The 25035-nt window shown below is 47.3% G+C and overlaps 1 protein-coding gene across 4 annotated transcripts in view; it reads left to right on the top strand.

The window, feature by feature from the left end:
• Window positions 1-25035, top strand: part of LOC144805557 (uncharacterized) — a 110690-nt gene that overhangs the window by 42727 nt on the left and 42928 nt on the right. For 2 of the 4 annotated variants that reach the window (XM_078672081.1, XM_078672082.1), the window contains exons 4-5: window positions 1055-1172; window positions 12470-16408. In XM_078672081.1, the coding sequence (XP_078528207.1) occupies window positions 13875-15923 (2049 nt within the window). In that variant the 5' untranslated portion in view covers window positions 1055-1172; window positions 12470-13874 and the 3' untranslated portion in view covers window positions 15924-16408. Of the gene's footprint in view, window positions 1-1054; window positions 1173-12469; window positions 16409-25035 lie in introns of those variants that run through there. The other 2 variants (XM_078672084.1, XM_078672083.1) reach the window with 2 other exon arrangements.

The following is a 25035-nucleotide window of genomic DNA, read 5'->3' as shown; positions in this document are numbered from 1 at the left end:
CTATGATACTGCTTTGGTCATTCTGTTACCGTGAGACTCCCACCATGACGACGGGGAAGATACAAGCATGTGAACCTATGAAAGATTCAATCCTGGAGAAATAATGCTCCTGTGTACTGTGGCAGACTCAGAAATATTGAAAAACGTCATGATTTCTCTTTCAGCATTTCCTAGTTAAATCTTTCACTTTTTGACTCATACATTTAGCAGAAACATAACTTAGTACCATTAAAATAGTTGTGATGGGGAACATCCATGTGGGGTTAGGACTGGCTCGACAAGAGTGCTTGCTGACTTGAAGGAGCATGGAGTTGACCGCCTTGCCTGGTCCGGTGTGGAACCAAGCCAGCAATGCTTTGCTGAAGGCTCATTTGCCCTGATAGCTGGTCAACAGTTTGAGGAGGAGGAGGTGAAGAGCTGTCTAAGTGTGCCCTGAGGCTGGCATTTCAGTACATCCCTGAGAAGTGAGCTTTGAGTCGATGTAGTGTTCCTCTTATGCCACGTGCAATTCACCCTCTCCAAAGCCTCAAGAATTCCTGGGTGTGGAGGGCGGCTGATTCTGATTGGGTGCTTGATAGTTTTCCAGAAACTCATGTTCTTGATTGTTCATGTTTGTCAGAAGTCAATTAAACACGCCCAGGGGTTTTATCTCTTCAGAGGACAGAAGCTGCAATAAAAGTTTCTTTCCCATTGCAAAAAAATATAAGCGGCTGACCAGGCTCTGTCTGTCAAAGAATGGAAGGGCTGAGGAACTATCGTTCATCTCACTGCTAAGCAGAGCCATGTCATGCTTCACCCTCACTCAGGCCTCTGATTTTGACCAACATCGCTTAGAACACTGGGACTTTAAAGCCCATCCTTTTAATGAGGAAAACCAAACTACAAGTCCCATAAGCAATAGTGGTGGAAGGTGTCACGCATGACCTGGGACAACATCCGATTCAGCACATCCAGTTCCACTTTTTAAGTATTTGACACAATATTGAATTTATAACCTTTGTTTTTTATGGTCATGAGTCACCAGAATACTAAAAACATGTCTCTTATTTTCAAGGTCAATTAAGTAATGGTCACCAGCTTGGAAGCTCTGTTCATTTTTCAGTATTTGTCATTGATCTCCACGTGTGGCTGCTTTCGGTCTGGCCCTGCATCGTTCCCGATAACTCGCACAGGTAAGGAGCTTGTAGCAGCAACATGATAACCCCATACTCGTCTGTAAGAAGTGCGCTCCGAGGCAGGTATCCGATCATGTTTGTGAAAGAAGGAAGGACCAATATCTGCTATGTACATTTGTTAAAATAAAACACAATCAAATCACAGTATACTGTTCCGGAGGTTCAGTCCCAGAGACATTATCTGTAACTGAACGCAGACACCCTAGGAAGCATGTGCTTTTAAGACAAGTTGCCTTCACTCACCTGAAGGTGACATGCTTCATCATTGGGCTATACTCCTCACCAGGCCGCGCTACAATGCCTGGCGGGCAGCACAAGAGCGCACTTTGTCAGAGATCTTTTACTAAGTATGACGGATGAGCATAGTAGGACGGAAGATGTTGTGTCATAAGATGTGAGATTAGTGAAGTCTGAATATAAGATCAACTATCGACCAGTTGCCACAATATAGTTAATGTGATCTACCTGGTCCATGTTGAGATTAAAAACAGTAGCAGAGAAATTGAGGAACTAATGACCCCTATCACTGTGTGAAAGTGTCGATCACCTATAAGCCTGCTGGTAAGCTGGGGTCTATACTTCAGGTCAACGTTTTTCATGCCTTGTGTAGTCATGGAGCAATCTGTTGGCATTTCATCAGGACCAAGTATGGGAAAATGGGTAAATGTGACCTAATCTTCTTCACAGCGTGAGGAGCTCTGTAACTCAAAGCCCTGCACCGTGCATAGGTGATAAGGTGCCTATTAACATCTTACTACCACAGGTGAGCACTGCCTAACAGGGTGCACTAGATACGGTAACCCTCCTAAAATTCAGGACATACTGACTTATCCAATAACGAGGACAGACGCCGCATCAGAGGGCAACTGGTTTGAAAAGCACCTGCTTCCTAGGGTTCCCGCGTTCAGTTAGAGATAATGTCTGTGGGACTGAACCTCCAGAACAGTATACTGTGAGTTGATTTATATGAAGAATGTGTATACTGGACTGTCATTTTCCTCGTCATCTCTTGTGATATGTAAAATAAATCACAACACACTGGGAGGCCAACAAATCTATCATACATTTAATGCAGAAATAGCAAAAGGCCAAGCAAACTAACAAGTGACAATTGTCTTTGCAATGGACGAGAGCATCCACCCTAAAGCAAGTTGGAGTATATAATGCTAATGCTACACAATGTATTTTTATACACTTTTCTCCTAATACAAGACAATGAAACCTGAACACATGATAGAAACAGTTACTGAAACGACACTAATGAGTAGGAGGCAGGATCTTCTCTCGAGAGGAATGTGAGGAGTCTGTGAGGACTAGTGATCATACTAACCAGCTTCAGTCAGTATTGGCTCCCTGAGACCTATTATCCTGCTAAGTAACTCCAGTCAGTAGTGACCCCTGTACCTTAAATCCTGCTAATATTCAAAACCAGAGGTGAACTTGACTGCCAACCTGTTCCAGTCAATATTGACATGTATGCGGGCATGGCCAAGCAACATGGCCATCAGGACGTAGTCTCCCGCAGCTCCCGGCCAGCCTGACGTACAAATCCTGATTTAGACCAGATCCTGGTGCCTACGGACAACTATAATTGTGGATTTAGTGACCGGAATACCTGAGACACTCAGACAAGCTGGATGTTGAAGGACTGGGAAATGTCTTGGAAAACTCGATGTACCAGCTCCCGCTGGATGTGGAGGAGGCCACGACCATTTATAATAATTGGTTTTTGGATGCCTGTGATCAGCTTGTTTCTCACAAAAAGTGGACTCCCAAATGGGCCTCTCCTGCAGAGGTGAATTGGCGAAAATTTTATGACATAGCAGAGGAGAATTTAAAAACTTGTATTTCCAGTTACAAGCAAGCTCTTTTGGAAGCTAAAAAAGAGTACTTCTTGTTACAAAATACCATGAACTTTAAATGATCAACCGCCCGCTCTAGCTCTGAGAAAACGGGAAGTGCAAACCAAGCCCGCATTAGCCGAAAGCAAAAGGCAGTCCGGTACATAATGGGCCAGCAGATTCGCCAAAATCTGCGGTCCTTGGTAGGTCAATATTTTGTGAGCCACACACAAAGACTTAAACTGGATTCTTTTCGCTATCGGTAGCCAGTGCAATTTTAGGCAGAAGGTGCGAGACTGAGCAAGATCTGGGCAAAGCTAGCAGGGCGCCAGCTGCTGGGTTCTGGATTCTCTGCAGGCGGACAATACAGGACTTGTTGACGCCTAAATATTAGGAGCTGTCTCTACCCAGCACTAGAATTTCTGACTTGGCAGCATTCAGCTGTAAACAACTAGCTGCCATCCAGTCAGAGATAGCTACCAAGTCCTCTTTCAATGTGATGAGATTGTCTTGGCAGTTCCTCGAAAAAAGTGATGACTAGCTGGGTGTCATCGGCGTATGAAACCAATGACAACCCTCTGCTTTTTGCCAGCAGGGCTAGGGGCTGTACAAAGATGTTAAAAAGTGCAGGGCTCAATATAGAGCCCTGAGGAACCCCGTGTTTAATAGCATGTATGTGAGAATGAAACGGTGGCGCCATCACTTGAAATACTCGACAGATTGTGCCAGGACTGAGTTCACATATGCCTCAGTAACCTTAGCCAGAAAAGGAAGCTGGGAAATTGGACGGATGTTACTCGGGTCCGATGACTCCAAGGAAGGCTTTTTTAAAAGTGGAATGATTTTTCTAAATTAGCTAACCCCGCCACTCCAAAGAAACAGGGGGATGCAGAATTTTGTAATAAAATAGCTGGCTTTTTTAAAAGTAAAGTAGAAACAATTTTTACCTCACTCGATGGTCTAATCAATGATACTCAGACTGATTTCAATCTAACAGATCATGAAGTTTAGGTGCCCCGGCAGAACTACTGGAGCATTTAACCCCAATTGAGAAAGCAGATTTGGTCAAATTGTTGTCTATGCTAAAATCGGGTGCCCCTAGTGATCCGTGTCCTAATGGAATTGGTAAGCAAATTCCGGAAACTTTTGGAACGGCTCACACCCCTGCTTAATGCAGTTTTACGGTCCGGAATTTTTCCCAAAAATTGGAAAAAGGCTCTGTGCTTCCTCTTCTAAAGAAGTAATCTCTTGGCCCTAAGTACCCGAATAATTATTGCCCTATCTCTAGGCTTCCACTACCTGCCAAATTACTGGAAAAAGAAATAAATAGCCAAATCAGCAACTTTATCTCTGCCAATAACTCCTTGGACGCATCGCAATATGGGTTTAGAGCTTTTCACAGTACGGAACTGACTTTAATAAAATCAACCGAGGAAATCAGAGAAGCCGTGGATAGGGGAGGTAATGCCATCTTAATCCTCCTGGGCCTATCCGCGGCCTTTGATACGGTCCACCGTAAGGTCCTGCTGAACAGGCTCTCTGATATTGGTGTGAAGGGCTCAGCATGGAAACTGCTACATTCCTTCCTGTCAGACGGTAGATTTAGATGGCAACAGGGCTCGGCAGGGTGCCACAGGGCTCGGCGTTGAGCCCTACGCTTTTTAACATCTACGTGGTACACCTGGCCAGTGTCATCCAGTCGTTTGGTTTCCTGGTCACCTCCTATGCTGATGACACACAAATTGTGCTATCGCTGACAGAGGGAGCGGAAAGGGAGGCGGGGGAGAGGTTCTATAATTGCATGAGCTCTATTTCCACCCGGATGTCGTCCAACCGTTTAAAACTCAACTCGGCTAAAATTGAGGTGTTAAAATTTGGCAATAATCCCTGGGTCTGGACCCCGGACTGGTGGCCGGAGGATCTGGGATCGTGCCCTACACTCTCTAGGAAAGCTAAGAATTTGGGAGTCATGGTGGATAACAAATTCACCATAGGGGACCAAGTGAATCAGGCAACTTTAGCAAAAAAATGAAGTTCTTCCTATCGGCAGACAACCTAAGGACGGTTGTCACTGCACTCATTATGTCCCGTCTGGACTATTGCAACAGCCTCTATCTTAATGTTCAGAAACAACATATGAACAAGTTGCAACTGGTCCAGAACGCGGCAGCGAGAATGCTGACGGGAACCCGTAGGGTTGCTTTGGTCAAAGGAGAACTTAAGAACTGCATTTGCTCCCAGTTCCACTTATATCACGCTTCAAGGCACTTTGTGTCGTCTTTCGGGCCATTAATAGGATTGGTCCGGAGTTTCTTAAAACCAGATTTACATGGTATGTTCCTACGTTCCTCCGGATCCAAATTAGTCCAAACCTCCAACTTTAAGAAAACTAATTGGGGAGGCAGAAGTTTTCTCCACTGTGCCTCCAAAGCATGGAATGAACTTCCGTTCCCTCTCAGAAATGTGCTAAACCTTTTTTCTTTTCGCAAGGGTTTGAAAACATGAATCTTCTCCCACTAAACAGCTGATGCTCCCCAGGTCACCAGTACTCAGCGGCAGGACATCCTAGGGTAGCAGTGCGCTTTACAAGTACAAATAACATAACATAACATAGACACACAGACACACACACTCTCTCACTCACACACATTCTCACACATACCCACCCTACCACACATAAGAAACATATAATTAACTTCTAAATGACACCTTCAACTAGGACCATTAGTAAATAGGTTCATGCAGAATTCAAAAGATCCTACTTGTAAGGATATCTGTGCAGTCATCCCCATGACAGGAAAGAAGAAATTAAAATGATTTAATAAAATGCTTTAGGAGGCTAAGCATTCTTAAATTAAGAAATGAATTAAAGATAAGCCAGGAATAGAGAGAAACAGAAAAAGAAAGAGGATAAAAAAAAGTAAAATCTATCTATATAAATAAAAATGTAACTGTTTGTTGTTCAAAATCTCAAATCTCCGAAAGTACTCCACCGATTGCTTTGAAATTTTGACACAACGTTGGATTCGAAAACGGGCGTGTTTTTATATACACAACGTTGGATTCAAATACGTGCGTGTCGAATACGTGCGTGTTTTTAATCGAAAGCCCGAACAGACCCTATCGATTTGGTTGATGCGCAACAACTACAAGGGACGCATAGAGACAATAGTCTACATATATTAGGATGGACAGTTGGTGTCAGGATGGCAGAACGTGAAGTGGGTGGAGGAAGGGGGGAGGAGTTGGTTCAGTTTGCAACATAATTTAAAAGAACACGATGCAACCGCGACCTGCGGTTCTGTTACATGTTATATATTAAGGATGCGCCCAAAAGCTACCATCTGTACTGTTTGTTTCTGTTATATTAATTGATGTGATGTGATTTAAACATGTATCAAATTGATATCGGTAAAAACTGGATAACAAGCAGCAAAAAAAACATGAGTACTTGCTATGATACATGTACTACAAACTGTGTTTTTCGAAACAGTTTCTTTAAAAACATTTAAAAAAAAAAGCTCAGGGCCAATCTTTAGAATTGTGCGGTTTAGATCTAGACACGGATTGCTTCTCACAGGGACAATTATATGTTGCGTGTTCTGGAGTCGGCAAACCAGACAATCTCTACATCTGCACAGACAATGGAACAACAAAAAATATTGTATACCCACAAGCATATTAGAAACGTACGTTTACTCTTTTCTTTCTTTTCCATTTAACCAGACTGAGCCACAGGAACGCGTGGCCGGGTACAGCTAGTAAAGATAATAAAAACAAGGGAAATAGAAAGTACGAAAGAAAGAAATGAGGCTCTCATATATTATATTCAGTGGTGCTTGTAATACGGCGGCCAGGATATCCATCACGTTTGTGTCTAACTAACCCTGCCAGCAAACTCTAAATCAGGCTCTTGACACTTTGCAATGTTGCTGCTGTTAACTGTGCACCATTACTTCCGCAGAAGTCACGGGCAAGAGACACCTGGCTGCCTGTAACATACTTTTTATAATTACAAGGGTGTGATAACACCGCATAAACAACAAGTGCAGATTAAACCGCAGGGTTCAAATAAACCCACACACACACCGTAAGATTACGCTGTACTAAACACACACGCCTCAATAACAAGTAACTAATACAAAGACTGATGGACATAATGAAGCAGAACTAGAGATACATGCATAGCACAGACAAGATAAAGGTCTTGATTTAGAGTTTGGTGAGCAGGGTAATCCTGCACAAGCGTGATGGAGTATCCTGTCCAACAAACCGATGGTCTGCCTGACCTAATGCAAGTCAGCTGGATTGTCATGTGTCCAGCCTTACTTGAGTGGCATTGATGTAAATACATTGGACGGCCCTTCCTCTCTAGATCAGGCTGTCTGATATGTTTCTCTTATTCAGGACCACCAGGGAATACCTGGCAGTCGTGATGAGAATTTGTTTTTAAATGAATCCCACTTCCTGGGAGAAAATTAATCAGGGAGAAAGTTCCAAGAGTGTGAGGGTGATTAGTTATTGGTTTTTAAAAATCAACTCCAGATTTGGAACAAAAGTTGCTGAATGGCCGCCTGGAAACATCCCCAAGGGATCCAGAGAATTGTAGATCAACTTCCTATAGATGGTCGAGATTGCTTTTTCGGTTGGGGATTAGTTAGCAGCTGGTCCTCCATTGGGGATGCATCAGGCAACTCCCCCCTTTCCATATGTGACCTTGCAGAGCGTGACCCACCTGCAAATGTCAGAACCATCTTTAGTCACCTAATATACCTTTGTTGTAGGATTGTGAAGGACACAAGTGCCTGTCTCCTCCACACATCGCCCGGCCGTTCTAAGCTAATCAATCCCCATTTTGCAAAGCCCTGCAATCCTCCCACTGCACTTAAGAGATCACCATCCTACAGTGGAGTAATTTCAGTCAGCTTACCTTCTCAGCCTAAACACTTGGTAGCCTCTCTTCACACCCTTACCACTTTATGGATATGAGTAGGTAGGGTGCACTCATACTTTCTTCGATACAGCACGGCGTGGGGTAACCTCTCTTGCCCATGGCCAATCTATCTACCCGGTAAGCAGGATCCTCACAGTCCGAAAAACCCAGTTGTTGACTGCCACCAGCTGCGTGGCCCAATAATACTTGCGAATGCTCCGGACCGCCAGTCCACCTTAAACTCCCCTCTGCATCTTACTCAGTGTGAAGTTCCACCATCCCACAATAGGAGCCAAAGTTCTCAGTCTACCTTTTAAAAGAAAATGTCTGGTGGGATCTTAAAGGACGTTTTTTGCACGATGTACAGGAAACCCTGGAGGGTCATCACTTTAAATAGGGCCACTCGGCCCAGTAAGGAGAGCGGGAGCGCCCACAAGTGTGGGGCATCCCAGCGAAGCCGGTCTAATTTCGGGAGTATGTTCCTGCCTGTGCTCTCTTGTAATGACCACAACCAAATATTTAAAGCCATGTAGTGCCACTCAAACTGTGCACCTAGAGTGCAGCCGCAGGGTCCCTGCCACCAGCAGGAATATTAAGGACGTCTTCCAATTGATCTTATATCTTTAATAATCTCCAAATATGTGAAAGATTTGTAGGATTTGTTCACTCGAGAAGGCTGATTACGTGTCCTACAGCAAAACATCACCGTAGACGGAGATTCTCTCATCCCACTCTTGATCAACTGGAATACCCCATATGAGAGGTCCTGGCGAACCCACGCATGTGTGAAGAGCATAGGAGACAAGGAACATCCCTGTCGGACGGCAAAGACTCGGGAGACTGTGTTATTGACGTGCATGCACTCTAGAGGGGCAGCATTCAAGAGCTTGACAGCAGTGCCACTGGTTCAGCAAAGGAATCCCCTGTTGCGTGTAGTAATCCATTAAGGTGTCAGAGATTTAAGCGCGTTCCCTGGTGTGGCATAAAGCTACTGTTCGCAGGCAGATCGCCGGGCCTATTCAAGGACCTTAGTCTCAAAATTAAGCAGGGAGATAAGTCAATAAGACCCACACTCAGTTGCTGGTTCGTCCTTTTTGGGATGACCGCCACCTCAGACGTTCTGTGGTCCTCCGGGAGACACCCTTATTTTCATATACTCTGGAGGTACTCCCTGATTTTATCCACCATGCTTTTATATAATTCTAAAGGGAGCTCATCAGGTCCCGTCGCTTGCCCTTTTTGCAAGGTTCCTAATGTCTAATTTATTTAGCCTGTCAGGTCTTGGTCTAGTGCGTCTAGGTCCTTATTTGTTAGCATTGGCAGGGTCAGGTCTTTCAGGAAGTCTCTCCCAGTGTTTCTGTCCCCTTGTTGTCAGTGTCCTCAAGGATCCAGTTCCGTCCTTTGTCTGGTCTCTCTTACCATGTAAGCAACTCATTGGCTTTATCACCGACATCATATAGACAATGCTGGGTAGCCAGCGCATTAGTGCACGCTATTTTCCATTAGTGCTCTTAATGTATGCTGCTTCAGTTGATGGTGTAATGGGAGAGAAACTGATTCCCCACTTGCCAAGCGAACCTCCAGGAAAGCACATTCCTTGTCCTGAGCCTCGCACTTCAATTTACGTTCCGTCGACATTCTCCCAATCAAGGCTTGTGTCTGGCCTCGAATCACTGCCTTGAATTCACCCTATAGCATGCAAGCTGATTCAACAGGCCGCCCATTCTCCTTAAAATAGAATTCTGCTCTATCTCTCATGCAAGCTTTGAACGTCTTGTCTTTTAAATATCACAGATCAACCCCTGGGGGTAGGATGAAGTCCACAACCGGACCATCGAGTTGCACCTCCACCAGCGAATGGTCTGAGATTCCCCCTGCTATGTGCGTAACAGCTCTAAAATCAAATTTATGGACAGTCTGGGTGAAAGGATGGTGCAGGCATGCTAGACTATCATGTGCTGCAGACTGGTGCGTCCGGTTCTGATACCCTCTTCCCCTTTAGGGGCATTTAGGAGTATCATGAATATAGTATAGGGTCAGTTCTGTCATTCCAGTCACCCCAATGCTTGTATGCTCTGTTGTAAGCGTCTTACCCTTTCACAGGATGAGTCAGTCTTGTCTGGGTCTCTTTCCTGTTTCCCGACATTTGAATGGTACGCCCGAAGACTCGAGAGAGCAGTGACCCATCAGCAGGCTTTTGTGGAGTGCTTTTGTCCTGGATATAGTGCTGCATTCAGTAGGGCACCCACTCTGTCTTTTCTTTGCAGTTGCCTGAATATCAGCAGTCCCAAGGTAGCAGTCACACCTGGCCTGTCGGTAAGTGCAGCCGCCTCTGGAGGCCCGACCGTCAGCAATTGAGCCCACACTGTGGCTGGCTGGACCACAGGCGTAAGCTCAGACAGGGTGTTCGACACTGGAGTAGTTGTAGTCCCTCATGAGCTTCTGACACAGAGTATTCAGAAATCCAGCAGCTAAAAGCCCAACACAGGCTCTACAGGAAGTCAATAGATTCAGACCCTGTTGTGTTAGGAATTTGACAAGTGAAACCTTGAACAGGCTTGTTGGCATCACACAATCGTCCTACTGGGCCTCAAAAATCATGTTGTCGTAGACTTTTATTTTCTGCCTTGAACTGTTTGGAGAGTCTTGGGGGGGGGGCGGGGTCCCTCAGACTAGCTGGTCCTGCTGGATTGCTTTCCGGCCCGCCCTACAGAGAATGAGGATGTGTCGGACCTTGCTTCTTCCCGGACAACCTTGTCCTCCTGCTGGATAGTCAAACTCCCTTCCTTTTCTTACCAGACATGCAGGCTTCTAGGCAGACTTCTAGGTTCTTCAGGACAGGTACCCAGCTTCTACATTAAGTAATTCAGCCTGCAGGTGATGTCCCTGCAACTTAGATAGACTATCAGGCTGTTACCATCCCTGGTGTCACAGCAGGCACCTGGGTACTTTGTAGAGCACTTTATTCCTGGGTAACAGAGGACTTTGAACTAGGGTATAAAAGAGGGATAGATGGTCCCACTTGTGCACATAACTGGCAGGCAGGAGATGCGGTTTACTCTGTCGCACTCTCACATTGCTTCTATGCTACGCATACCAACACCCTAAACACGCTCTTGATGTTAGCGCAAAGTCTGGACACAGGCATAGAAATGGAGCATTACATAAGTGTGTCAGCAGGACGCCACTCCACTGACCATGATGCAAAGATATCATAAGGCTATTGATCCTTACAACAGGGTGCATTGCCACCACCGCTCTAGCTGTTAAACCCATGACAGTACTCTGCCTTAACCCCTTCGGTGCTCATGACATAACGGTTCCGTCATGAGCTACGGCTGAGCTGTGCTCATGACGGAACCGTTCCGTCAGCTCATGACAGAACCGTTCCGTCATGACCACGCCCGTTTTCATTAGAGCTCAGCACCGGAGGGGGAAACGCGGCCGCACGCAAGGGGTTAAATAAGGGCACACTTGATGTGACCCTCCAGGTCACAGGACCAGTCCAAGACCTCTCGTAGTCCCTTGTTAGAGGTTGCACAGTACTGGAGTGGCCGAAAAATCTCATGTAATTGTTTTGTGGTAGATTTATCCCAGTAAAGTTCAGTTACAAGTTTGATGCCGTGGACTGGGGAGTTGCCACGAGGAACAGATTCTTCTGCCTGTCAAACCACATGCCATTCACTATTTCATAGTGTTTTTCTGCTTTTACTTGTTTTAAGCAGGTGGTAGATATATGCATGTGGTTGGTTGGGGGTAGATGGGTGAAGCAGGGGAGGGAAGAGGAAAGCATTTTCTAACAGAGGGAAGAATTGTGTGTTTCCCCAGTTAGTAAAAAAACAGCATCATTCTTGGCTGCTTCTGCTGCACCCAGAGTCTGGTGCGTCATTTCAGTAAAATGTTTCTGTCTGGAAAAAAAGGATGTCCTATTTTTTCTGCACCCGGTACATCCGGGTGCAGAAAAACCTAACAACTGATAATCAGGTGGAACAAAATGAACACATGAAAGTACGCCTTAATTTCATTGCCCTTGATTCATACTCTGAACCATAGTTGAGGGATAGGTCTAGGCATAGTCCTCGCAATACACAATAGATTTGCGTGCGGCAGAGTCCAGAGCTCAAAAGTCAGGATACCAGATACAAGTAGGTGGTAACTCAGGGCAGGGGAAACGTCTGTTGTCCGTGGAGGGGAAATTCCCGTCCCAGAAATCTACATTAAAAATTAATTAATAGTATTCTTTTTTTAATATCTGTTTGGTGCCTGTCCATATGACTTTAATGTCTGCCTTTGGGATTCTATGTTACAAGTCCATAGGGTACATGTATCCTTTGTGAGCTTAATAAATTCTACAAATCCTCACTCCTACATCCAAGTACTCTCAGGCTACCATTCTACACTCTGCTCTGTCTGAAGAACAGCTGAACATTTTCAAAATTCTGCAATTCTGCATTGATATGGCTTGTAAATTATTTTTGGGGAAATCTACATGTATTAACTATTTAATTTTTATACTATAGGTGATTGAAATTACGGATGAAGAAAGCAAGATTTAGCACTAAGCAACTGAATGTTAGTGCCATAAGAAGGATTATTTTGAAAAACTGAAGGACATCCAGCATTCTAAGTTTGAACAATTTCCAAAATCTAGGTGTGGCGAGGAAGTGGGAGCTGAGGAAAGTACTATACCTGTAAGTGAAGTCTCTAATTTTGCATTTCATTAACCCAGAGCAAAGTCATATCTGTGCACACAGCATCAGAAATAATGCCAGAAAGACCAATCACAGCATCCTCATCTGAAATATTATCAGAAAGACAAATTGCCTCAGCATGACAGAATAACGTTCATCTAAAGCACGCATGATCTAAAGCATCATGTAATTCCAGAGAGGAAGCACACACTGCATTAAAGAAAGATATAACAAAAGGTTTCTTCTGCAAACCATCAAAGAAAAGACACTGAAAGAAGTCTCCGAAGCTGACACGCTAACAACCAAAAGATTGGAAAATCACCTTTGTGCAACAACTGTTTTTAACCAGTTACGCAAGTTTGAGACTATCTGCCTCGGGATATAACACCTCGACCCACTCTGCTCACTCTGGCGAAAACCTTAAAAATTCACCACTTTATTGTGTTCATGACCATCTCAGATTGTTTTCTTTTTATTGTGTGCTGTTCTGTAATTCTATGTAAATCGCCTCGACATTATCTGCTGTGCGTGAATGATATGTAAAACTGTTAAATATCAAAATGGATTAAAGGAGCACCGTTGCGCTATAGCTAATGTAAATAAATCCTCGTCTTCAGAACTACAAATCTTAACCTTACACCAAACATAGAAAGGGTAAAAGGAACTGATGTTCTGCGCCTAATGATCCACAATAGTACTGTGCACGTTCTAATGTTCTCAGTTACTGCCTTTACGCCAGTGCAAAAAGGTACTTCTCAGTTTAATCATTAAATATCAGACTAACACCTTATCACTGCATTGCTAAGAACCTATACAAATAGATTTGAGAAAAACTTCAGTCACAAAATAAGTTGCTGCCAGAGAGGCTACAACCAAAAGACTATTATCTGCTACAAACATTTCGACATGTGTTACAGGGCTGCATCCAGACATATTTTGCTCAATGCAAGTGTTAAGAAGATTACGCACAATGTCTTTTAGAGATAAATGCTGAACATTATCTAAACAAGCCCGACTCTAAAATCGGGTTCACTCTTACCGTGGCTTATAAGCAAGAGAAAACTAAATGTAGAGATATTAACTCTAGGAATACACCTTTTAAAAACACGGGCTGTTAAAACAATTTCAGTGTTCAAACCTGCCTCAATCAAAGCAAAATAACCCAAGTTGGGGAAAAAGTTACCTGTGCCAAAAAAGATTAAGCCATAAATCTCATCTCACTGAATTTGAGAGAATGCACACTGGGAAAATCCTCTCTCAGTGCTCAGAGTGCCAAAAAAATTTCAGCAGTAAATATTATCTCACTGAGCATATGAGAATCCACACTGGGGAAAAACCTTATCAGTGCTCTGAATGCCAGAAAAGGTTTTGTAACAAACAAAGTCTTTCTCGACATGTATTTATCCACTCTGGCGAAAAACCTTACCAGTGCTCTGAATGCCAGAAATGTTTCAGTTTAAAAAGTAGGCTCACACATCACATACAAATCCACACTGGGGAAAAACCTTATCAGTGCTCTGAATGCCAGAAAAGGTTTAGTATCAAAGCGAGTCTATATCTACATGCATTAACCCACTCTGTGGAAAAACTTTACCAGTGCGCTGAATGCCAAAAAAGTTTCAACCGTAAATCTTATTTCACTGAACATATGAGAATCCACTCTGGGGAAAACCCTTATCAGTGCTCTGAATGCCAGAAAAGGTTTTGTAACAAACAGAGTCTATCTCGACATGCAATAACCCACTCTGTGGACAAACCTTATCAGTGCCCGAATTGCCAGAAAAGTTTCAAAGACAAACGCAGTCTCACTCATCATACAAGATACCACTCTAAGGCTAAGGAAAAACGTTATCAGTGCTCTGAATGCCAGAAACGTTTCAGTGATCAAAGCACTCTGACTCGGCATACAAGAACCCACACTGGGGAAAAACCTCATCAGTGCACAGAATGCCAGAAAAGTTTCATTTACAAAAACAGTCTCACTCGGCATACAATAACCCACACTGGAGAGAAACCATATCAGTGCACGGAATGCCAGAAATGTTTCAGTTGCAAAAGCAGACTCACTGAACATACAAGAATCCACACTGGGGAAAACCCTTATCAGTGCTCTGAATGCCCAAAACATTTCAAACTTAAATCACTTCTAACTGCCCATGTGAGATTCCACACTGGGGAAAAACCTTATCAGTGCTCTGAATGCCAGGAAAGGTTTTGTAACCAACAAAGTCTTTCTCGACATGCAATAACCCATTCTGTGGAACATCCATATCAGTGCTCTGAATGTCAGAAATGTTTCAGTGTAAAACGTAATCTCGCACGGCATACAAAGATCCACACTGGGGAAAAACGTTATCAGTGCTCTGAATGCCACAAATGTTTCAGAGTCAAAAACTGTCTCACTCGGCATACAAGAACCCACACTGGGGAAAAACCTTATCAGTGCTCTGAATGCCAGAAATGTTTCATTGACAAAAGCAAACTCATTCAACATACAAGAATCCACACTGGGGAAAAACCTTATCAGTGCTCTGAATGCCAGAAATATTTCCGAGACAAAATAAGTCTTTCTCAACATTCAATAACCCACACTGGGGAAAAACCTTATCCATGCTCTGAATGTCAGAAATGTTTCAGAGACAAAAGAACTCTTTCTCAACATATAAGAACCCACACTGGGGAAAAACCTTATCAGTGCTCTGAATGCCCAAAAGATTTCACACTTAAATCACTTCTAACTGGGCATATGAGATTCCACACTGGGGAAAAACCTTATCAGTGCTCTGAATGCCCAAAAGATTTCAATGTTAAATCACTTCTAACTGCACATATGCGATTCCACACTGGGGAAAAACCTTATCAGTGCACTGAATGCGACAAATGTTTCAGGATAAAAAGCAATCTCACTCAGCATATAAGAACCCACACTAGGGAAAAACCTTATCAGTGCTCTGAATGCCAAAAATGTTTCGGCCAAAAAAACAGTCTCATTATTCATATAAGAACCCACACTGGAGAAAAACCTTATCGGTGCTCTGAATGCCACAAATGTTTCAGTGAAAAAAACAGTCTCACTCAGCATATAAGAACCCACACTGGGGAAAAACCATTTCAGTGCTCTGAATGCCAAAAATATTTCTGCCAAAAAAACAGTCTCATTATTCATATAAGAACCCACACTGGGGAAAAACCTTATCGGTGCTCTGAATGCCACAATTGTTTCAGTGAAAAAAACAGTCTCACTCAGCATATAAGAACCCACACTGGGGAAAAAAACATATAGGTGCTCTGAATGCCAGATATGTTTCAGTAAAAAAGGCAGTCTCACTCAGCATATAAGAACCCACACTGGGGAAATACCTTATCAGTGCTCTGAATGCCAAAAATGTTTCAGCCTTAAATGTAATCTCACTAAACATATGAGAATCCATACTGGAGAAGAAAATTATCAGTCCTCTAAATGTCAGAAAAGATTTAGAGGTAGAGATAATTTCAAGCGCCATAAGAAAACACACCATCAAAATATTTTAGTGCCAGGAAAGCATCAGTTTTAAACACAATCTCACTCTACATGAGCAGACGCACACAGGGAAAAAGCATTACCAATGCAGTGAATGCCAGAAATTCCTATCTGATAGGCACAGCCTCACTAACCATAAGCGATTCTCCATATTGATGAAAAACCTTATGAGTGTTCTGAATGCCAGAAAAGCTGCAGAGAAAAACGCTATCTCACCATGAGAAACTCCACACTGGAGAAAATCCTTATGCCAAAAAAGCTAGTATCTGAAAGACAGAATCTGAAAGGAACACGTTAGTGTTGAATGAATGAATGAATAGCATTTTTATACCGCGCAAAACTTAGCCCCAAGGAGCATCAAGGCGCCAGACAAGCAAACAAAACGACCACATTACCAGATAGATGAACCAGGAAGCCACAAAAGGCGCAGTCCCTAATATGCCTGGGAGAAAAGCCAGGTCTGCAGGTGTTTTTTGAAGACCGCTAAAGAGGATTGGCTAGTGAGCTCCAAAGGGAGAGAGTTCCAGAGTTTAGGAGCTAGAACAGAAAAAGCTCTGCCTCCCCACTTTGCCTTTGTGAACTTAGGGACCACAAGCAAATTCTTGGAAGAAGACCGGAGGGTTCTACTGGGGGAATACACACACAGAAGGGCCCTGATACCTTCTGAGCCTGCGCCGTAAAAAGCACCATGGGCTAAGCACAGGAGTTTAAAGGTAATCCTAGAGGGGATGGGAGTTCCTGCCAAAAGTCTTGAATCATTTGAAAAGATACCATCCAGCGTATGGCCGGCCAAATGTGTGGGGCCAATGACCAGTTGACCCAAACCACATGCCGCTAGACCATCTACAAGTACTGCAGTATCCTTCGATTCTATGGCCTCTAAGTGAAAATTAAAATCGCAGAGAATACTGAAGTGGGGCTTATCAACGTAGGGCTCTATCAATTTAAGGATGTCATGGGCAAAGGTCGTTCTGGGGCCAGGGGGTCTATAACGGAGAATACCAGAGAAAGAGGCAGAGGGAAGGAAATTAATAGAGAAATACAAAGCCTCAAACTTATCAGAGGGTAAAGAAAGAGGCTTAGTGCTACAAGTAAAAGTGTCTCTGGAAAGGATACCCAGGCCACCTCCCTTTTGTCCTGACCTATCCATTCTGGCCAAAGAATAGCCCTCGGGGACTGCCTCTACGAAGTCAGGGCCGGAGGTTTCAGAACCCCAGGTTTCGGTAATAAAGACCCAAGGGGGCCTTTTTTGAGAGACAAAGTCGTTGAAGGCAACATTATTACGAGCCAACGACCTAGCATTAAGGAGCAGGCCAGCCTCACTTAAATCGTTAGGAACGGGAAACTGACTTCCATATCTCCCTAGATTTATTAAGACAATAATGGCGAGGGCGTATGGATCTAGAAACCCCTTTGCACCAGTTGAGATTAACCAGGTTGTCAGGAATAGAAGAGAAATGACACCGTTTAAACCCAGGTCTAAGTGCAAGAAGTGCAGAGTGGAAATATAACTCACGATTTTTATGAAGAGTAAAACGAGGTCCAGCCCAACTAGCCCCTTGCGCGTCCTTAGCGCGGACGGGCGCAACTTCGGCGCACGCCTGCTGCGCGCGTCCGCTGTGCGCGGAGAAAGTCATCCCGATTAAATATGGCCGGCCCGAGTCTGGCGCACCACCTGACCGGCACCAGCCAATGGGAGCGGGGGGACTAGCTGTCTGCCGCCGTGCCCTCCACGCAAACGGAAAACCCACGGTGGAACGGGGCACAGGCAGGTAGGGACCAAACAACACTAAGCAAAAGCACCCAATGCACAGTAAAATGATTTCCAATTAAAACGCGAGAAGTTTTAAAATTCGGCGATATATGAAAAGTCAATTCTAAAATAGCAGCAGTAAAGACCAGTTAGCAGCAAGTCAATTCAAATTATTTTAGAGCAGCCGGGCATAGTAAGTCATGCACCGGTAACGAGAACCAACTGAGGATTCCAGTCGTCCCCATTAAATATGGCCGGCCCCGAGTCTGGCGCACCACCTGACCGGTACCAGCCAATGGGAGCAGGGGGACTAGCTGTCTGCCGCCGTGTCCTCCACGCAAACAGGAAAACCCGCTGTGGAACGGGGCACAGGCAGGTAGGGACCAAACAACACTAAGCAAAGCACCCAATGCACAGTAAAATGATTTCCAATTAAAATGCGAGAAGTTTTAAAATTCTGCGATATATGAAAAGTCAATTCTAAAATAGCAGCAGTAAAGACCAGTTAGCAGCAAGTCAATTCAAATTATTTTAGAGCAACCGGGCATAGTAAGTCATGCACCGGTAGATTCCTTACCTTAGAATTACCCCCAGGCGTCAGACTGGATACGGAAAGTTTTTCGTCAGCAGTACCTCTGCGCGTCGGTAGGCGTCGTCTGCGGGTCGGTGTCGTGATCGTCGGAATGATGTCGCTGGAGTACTTAGACGCCGCCCTCGCGCGCTGACGTCAGTTCTTCTTTTTTCCGCGCCAGCTAGCGCAGATCCGGGAAGAGCACGTACCTTTAGTCATTTTTTGACAAACTTTTTGGACATTTTTGTCTATCTTTGTCGAGTCGACTCGACTCCTGGTGCCAGTAGGGATGCCCGGTTTAAAGCTGTGTAATGCCTTTAACCGACTGATGTCTGTTACCGACCCCCTCCGCCGTTGTCCCTACTGTTTGGGGGGCGGCCAGGATGACAAGCCGGGCCTTGACGTCGAAGGCTAGGCGGGAGCGTTCCTGTAAGCTCCTCGAGCTCCGGCAGTCGACTCTGTGCCGCTCGAGGTCCCAGTCGGGGAGGAAGTCGAGGAACTGGTCGCGGAGCCGCAGTCATCACCGATCATCCGGATCCAAGTCCTCGCACTCGGGTAAGTCTAGGCATGTCAAAAAGAAGCAGTGTTGCTCTTCGGACTCCCCTCGCCACTCACGCGGCTCAGGAGTCGCATCCTGTCCCACACCCTCCGCTCCCTGGACTCAATGCGACTCCGGGCGATATTAGAGACTTCCTCGTTGCCAAGAGGACTCTCTTCCCGCCGTCGACACCTGCCGGCGCGGCTTCGGGCCCGCGGGCCCGACTGGGAGTCCTAACTTGCTGGCGGCTTCGGCCCCGGTGCCGTCGGCAACTTCGGTCTCGGCGTGGAGGACCCCGTGGGATCCAGGCCTGGATCCCGGTCGACGCCAGTTGACCTTATGACTCCTCCACTGGTGCTGACCCCGGCGCCATCCTCGGACAACACCGTCCCTGGTTTTAGCCCCAGTCCCGGTTTGGCGTCGGAGCAGCGCGTCTCCGACGTCGATGGGTGAGCCCTTCACCTATGACCCGGCTCTGTCACTTATGCAAGTGTGGCTCACTGGTTAGAGGAGGCAGACCCTGAAGCAGAGGTCAGACCTGGGACCAGGATTCAATTCCCGACGCGGCAGGGCCTTGAGCCCAAATGTCCACGGACTCGACAATTCTCGCTTCGGTGCCTACTCGAATCACGGGTTCACACTCTGCAACTCTGGGCAATAGCTTGATTAATCTCCACTACGGCCCCCCGCGGCGGGATGCCTGGCTTTCACCTTGGGGATGCCCAGTAGGGGTTATGTCACAGGGAACAGCCAGGACAGGTTCCCAAAGCAAGCGCCTTGAGACCTATCGGTGATAAGGCGCTATATAAGAACCTTTGACATTTTCCATTTGACATGCCTGTTAATCAGGACACGGATCAAGGGGAGGACTGGGAGGGGTCTGAGGACCCTCTGGCACAGCAGTGCCAGTTAAGTCAGGACTGGGCAGATGAGCTGGGGGATGCCAGTGGTCTAGACACTTTGCCTGACACTGGTTTTCTCTCTCCTCCCTCCGTGACTACGGAGGAGGGGGCTACTTATGCTGTGGTGTTGCGCAGGGCGGCAAAGGCCCTAGCCCTTGAGCTCCCTGCAGCAGCATGAGGACTAACTTCCTCACCGAGGTGCTTCAACCGTCAGTCAGCTCTACGAACCCTCTGCTGCCGTTTAATGAGGCCCTCACTGACTTTCTGATGGGCACTAGGTCCAAGCCCTCCACAGTTCTCCCTGTGGATCAGTACGTGGACCAACGCCCGGCTCCGGGCGACGCCTGCTTTCTGTCCACCCACTCCACCCCCGAGAGTCTGGTTATCCAGGCCTCCACGTCCCAGACCACATTCCCGACCTCTCCGCCGGATCAGGAATCCAAAAGGCTAGATCAGTTTGGCAAGAAACTGTTCTTCTCGGTCAGCCTAGGATTGCGGTCCATTAACACTACATGCCTTTTGGGCTGTTACACCCACTCTCTGGGATACGGTGGCGGACGTGCTGCCCCAGTGTCCGGCAGAGGCCCAGAGAAGGCTCGCCCAGGCTGTCGCTGACGGCCGAGACGCAGCACGGTATTCCATCCGATGTGGACTTGACACCACGGACTCGCTGGGCAGAGCAAATTCAACGACTGTGGCGATTACTCGTCACGCCTGGCTGAGGTCCGACAGTTTTTCAGTAGATGTCCAGAACACACTCATGGACATGCCCTTTGATGGCCGTCTCCTCTTTGGCGACAAAGTAGATAGCGAGCTTGAGCGCTTTAAGGACTTCAGGGCTATGGCCAAGTCCTTGGGCCTGTCGGGCCAGCGCCAGCAAACTTCTGCTTTTCGTCTCTTTCGTGGCCACGGAAGGGGCACCCCTACACGTTTGTACAGCCTCAACGCGGTCGCAGACGTGCTACCCGCCGTGGCGCAGCAGGGGGTCAGAGAGCCGGTCAGTCCACATCAGCTCCCGCAGCTTCTGCCTCAAAGCCTTCCTAGTCCGAGCTTTCAGGCTTATTCCACGCCAGTCGGAGGCAGGGTTTGCCATCACGTACTCCACTGGCGTTCCATCACTTCGGACAGGTGGGTGCTGCAAATCATCCGAAGGGGCTACTCCCTCCCCTTTGAGGCGACCCCTCCAACCATGCCACCACAGTACCATGTCGGGGGATCACTTGCAACTTCTGGGAGAGGAAGTTAGGGCCCTCTTGACCAAGGGGGCCATCAAGCGCGTTCCTGGTCCAGAAGTAGGACGTGGTTGTTATTCCCACTACTTTCTGGTTCCAAAGAAGGGCAAAGGGGGCCTGTGCTCTATCTTGGACCTCAGGAGCGTCAACGGCTTCCTCCTGAAGGAGAAGTTCAAGATGCTGACTTTAGCTCAGGTTCTGGCTGCCGTAGACCCTGGAGACTGGATGGTAGCGTTGGACTTGCAGGACACCTATTTCCATATTCATGTCCTGCTGGCCCACCGGCGTTACATGCGGTTCATGGTAGGCCACGAGCACTTTCAGTTTACCGTGCTCCCCTTCTGCCTTACCAGTGCCCCCCGGGTGTTCACTAAAGTGATGGCAGTGGTTGCAGCTCATCTGCGCAGATTAGGGGTTCCAGTCTTCCCCTATCTCGACCACTGGTTGTTGAAGGCGGGCTCGCCCCAGACAGTCGTCTTCCACCTCCAGAGTACGGCCGGTCTCCTGCACTCGCTGGGGTTCTCCATCAACGTGCCGAAGTCACACCTGAGTCCCTCTCAGAAGATCCTCTTCATCGGAGCGGTTCTACACTCAGCGCAGTTTTGGGTGTATCCTCCCGAGCAGCGGGTTTGGGATATTCAGGCTCTGTTTCCAATCTTTCAGCCTTTATCCAGAGTTTCGGTCAGAATGACCCTGCGGCTCCTGGGGCTGATGGCCTCCTGCATCCTGCTGGTACATCACGCCAGGTGGCGGATGCGGCTCTCCAGTGGGACCTGAAGTTCCAGTGGGCACAGCATCAGGGCAACCTGACTGACCACGTCCTGATCTCGAAGAGCACTGCGAGACAGCTGCAGTGGTGGCTCATGGACCGCGATTGAGTCAGTGGCAGATCCCTCTCCCTTCCCCAACCGGAGCACACAGTGGTGACGGGTGCGTCCCTCCTAGGATGGGGTGGCCGCATGGGACAGGCGGAGATCCGAGGCCTCTGGTCTCCGGCTCCATATCAACCTTCTGGAGCTGCGGGCGATCCGACTTGCACTGAAGGCATTCCTTCCCTCTGTCCGGGGAAGTGTAGTGCAGGTGTTCACGGACAACACCACCGCCATGTGGTACTGCAACAAACAAGGCGGGGTGGGGTTGTGGACCCTATGTCAGGAGGCTCTGCGCCTCTGGACATAGCTGGAATATCAGGGCATCACCCTGGTGGTTCAACACCTGGCAGGTTCGCCGAACACCAGGGCGGACAAACTCAGCCGCCGGTGCATGATCGATCACGAATGGCGTCTGTACTCGGACATGGCGCAAGGTCTCTTTCAGCAGTGGGGAGAGCCTTGGTTAGATCTATTCGCCACCGAAGAGAACGCGCAATGTCTTCAGTTCTACGCGTTGGAATTTCCAAGGCGGCACTCGCTCGGCGCCGCTTTTTGTCGCGAGTGGAGTTGCGGTCTGTTGTATGCCTTTCTGCCTATCCCACTTCTGCCCAGAGTGCTGAAGAAGATCAGGCGCGACCGGGCCCAAGTCATCCTTGTGGCTCCGGATTGGGCACAAAGATACTGGTATCTCAAGCTACTCAGAATGTGAATCGATCCCCCGATTCGACTGCCTCTTCAGGAGGACCTTCTGTCATAGCAGCAGGGAACGGTCCTCCACCCGAACCTGTCCAGCCTCCACCTCCATGCGTGGAGATTGAGCAGCGACAGTTGAGGCCATTTGACTTGCCTCCTGAAGTCTGTGATGCTATTCTGCCAGACAGACGTCCCCCCACAAAAACGGTATATGCCTGCAGGTGGAACAAATTTGTGGCATGATGCACAGCAAAGGCTGTGGATCCTCTCTCTGCCCCTCTTTCAGAGGTTTTCCTCTTTCTTCTTTCTGTCGCCCAGCAGGGCTCTGTCCTGGGCACTATCAAGGGCTATCTTTCGGTCATTTCAGCCTTCTTGTGGCTTCCTGGTCAGCCTTCTATTTTCAAGTTCCTTGTTGTAAATAGATTCTTGAAAGGCATCACGCACATGTTTCCTCCTGTTCCTTTCGTGATGCCTCAGTGGGACTTGAATCTGGTTCTTACCTTTTTGATGTGCGCTCCCTTTGAGCCACTTCATAATTGCCCTCTCCGTCTTCTGACCCTAAAGACTGCTTTCCTGGTTACCATCACCTCGGCCAGAAGAGTGAGTGAGCGCCAGGCTCTTAGCCTGCTTTCCTCTCTGTCCATCCGGACAAAGTTGTTCTGAGGACTCGTCCTTCTTTTCTACCCGAGGTGGTTACTGCCTTTCACATCGGACAGACCATTACCATGCCCACCATCTTTCCGCCTCCACATCCCTCGAAAGAGGAAGAGAGGCTCCACCGTCTGGACCTAAAACGTGCGCTCTCCTTTTACCTGAACCGCACACAACAGTTCCAGGTGGACGACCAACTCTTTGTTGGCTACGTGGGAGCTAAGAAGGGACAGGCAGTGCACAAGCGGACCATCTCTCGTGGGTCGTTGTGTGCATCAAGATCTGTTATTCCTTGGCTAAAAAGGAACCTCTTGTGGGGCTGCGCGCCCATTCCACTCAGGCTACAGCGGCTACTACTGGTTTGAGACGGGGAGTCCCTTGCTGGACATTTGTCAGGCAGCTACGTGGGCCTCGCTGCACACGTTTGCCAAGCATTACTGCCTGGAGAGCCAAGGCCGGAGAGACTTCTTCTTTGGCCGTTCTGTTCTCCAGGACTTCCTGGTGTGATTTTGGTTCGCAGACCCACCACCGGGGTTGGTATTGCTGGGGTATCTATTCTAAGGTAAGGAATCTAACACTAACGTGTTTCTTTCAGATGCACAATTTACTTACCATCGGTAACGATATATCTGTAAGAAACATTAGTTTGTGTTAGATTCCTTACCGCCCCACCCGTCCTCCCCGTTTCTGCGAACCGATATCTAGGGTTCAGGAATTTCCCTGTCAGGGCCCTAGTTTCATGGTACCAGTGTCTGTTTCTTGCATGGCTCTGCGTTCCTGGCGCGGAAAGCTATGTACAGAACTGACATCAGCGAGGGTGACGTCTAAGTACTCCAGTGACGTCATTTGGTGATCACAATGACGGACGCGGAGCCGCAGACGACGCCTACCGACACGCAGGGGGACTGCTCACGAAAGTCAAACTCCACCAAGCAGTTCCAGCGCCTGTTCGTCGTACCAAACAACTGCAGCCAATGAATCCTGGGCTCGCTGTCAAACAAGTTCAAGTGTGACTCCTGATGAGACCATCGCCATTGACTGTCTTGTCTGTGAGAAGCTGCTCCAGCCCTCCTGTGATGGTGGGCCGGAAGACCTTCACTGCCAAGTGAAATGCTCGCAACTCCAACAGCTTGATGTGGAGTTGGGTATCTGCCGCTGACGAGGGTTCCCTAATCTCTGTCTCGCATATGGCCTTCCCATCCCATTCCAGAAGAGATACATGCGTCCCTGTGCCAGAAGTAGGTCGTGGTTGCTATTCCCACTACTTCTTGGTACCCAAGAAGGACAAAGGCCTGCGTCCTATCTTAGACCTCAGGGACATCAACCGGTTTCTCCGGAAGGAGAAGTTCAAGATGTTAACCTTGGCTCAGGTCTTGTCTGCCCTCGACCCTGGAGATTTGATGGTAGCGTTGGACTTGCAGGACGCTTACTTTCTCATCCGCGTCTTGCCTGCCCACTGGCGCTACCTACGGTTCATGGTAGGCCACAAGCTTTTTCAGTTTACCACGCTCCCCTTTGGCCTTACCAGCGCCCCTAGGGTGTTCACGAAAGTGATGGCGGTGGTTGCAGCTCAGGTGCGCAGATCAGGGGTTCCAGTCTTCCCCTATCTCGATGACTGGCTGTTGAAGGCAGGCTCGCCCAGGCTGTCGTCTCCCACCTCCAG

The sequence above is a fragment of the Lissotriton helveticus genome (assembly GCF_964261635.1).
Source record: "Lissotriton helveticus chromosome 1_1 unlocalized genomic scaffold, aLisHel1.1 SUPER_1_unloc_14, whole genome shotgun sequence".
Lineage (NCBI taxonomy): Eukaryota > Metazoa > Chordata > Amphibia > Caudata > Salamandridae > Lissotriton > Lissotriton helveticus.
This window is presented reverse-complemented; position numbering and strand designations above follow the sequence as displayed.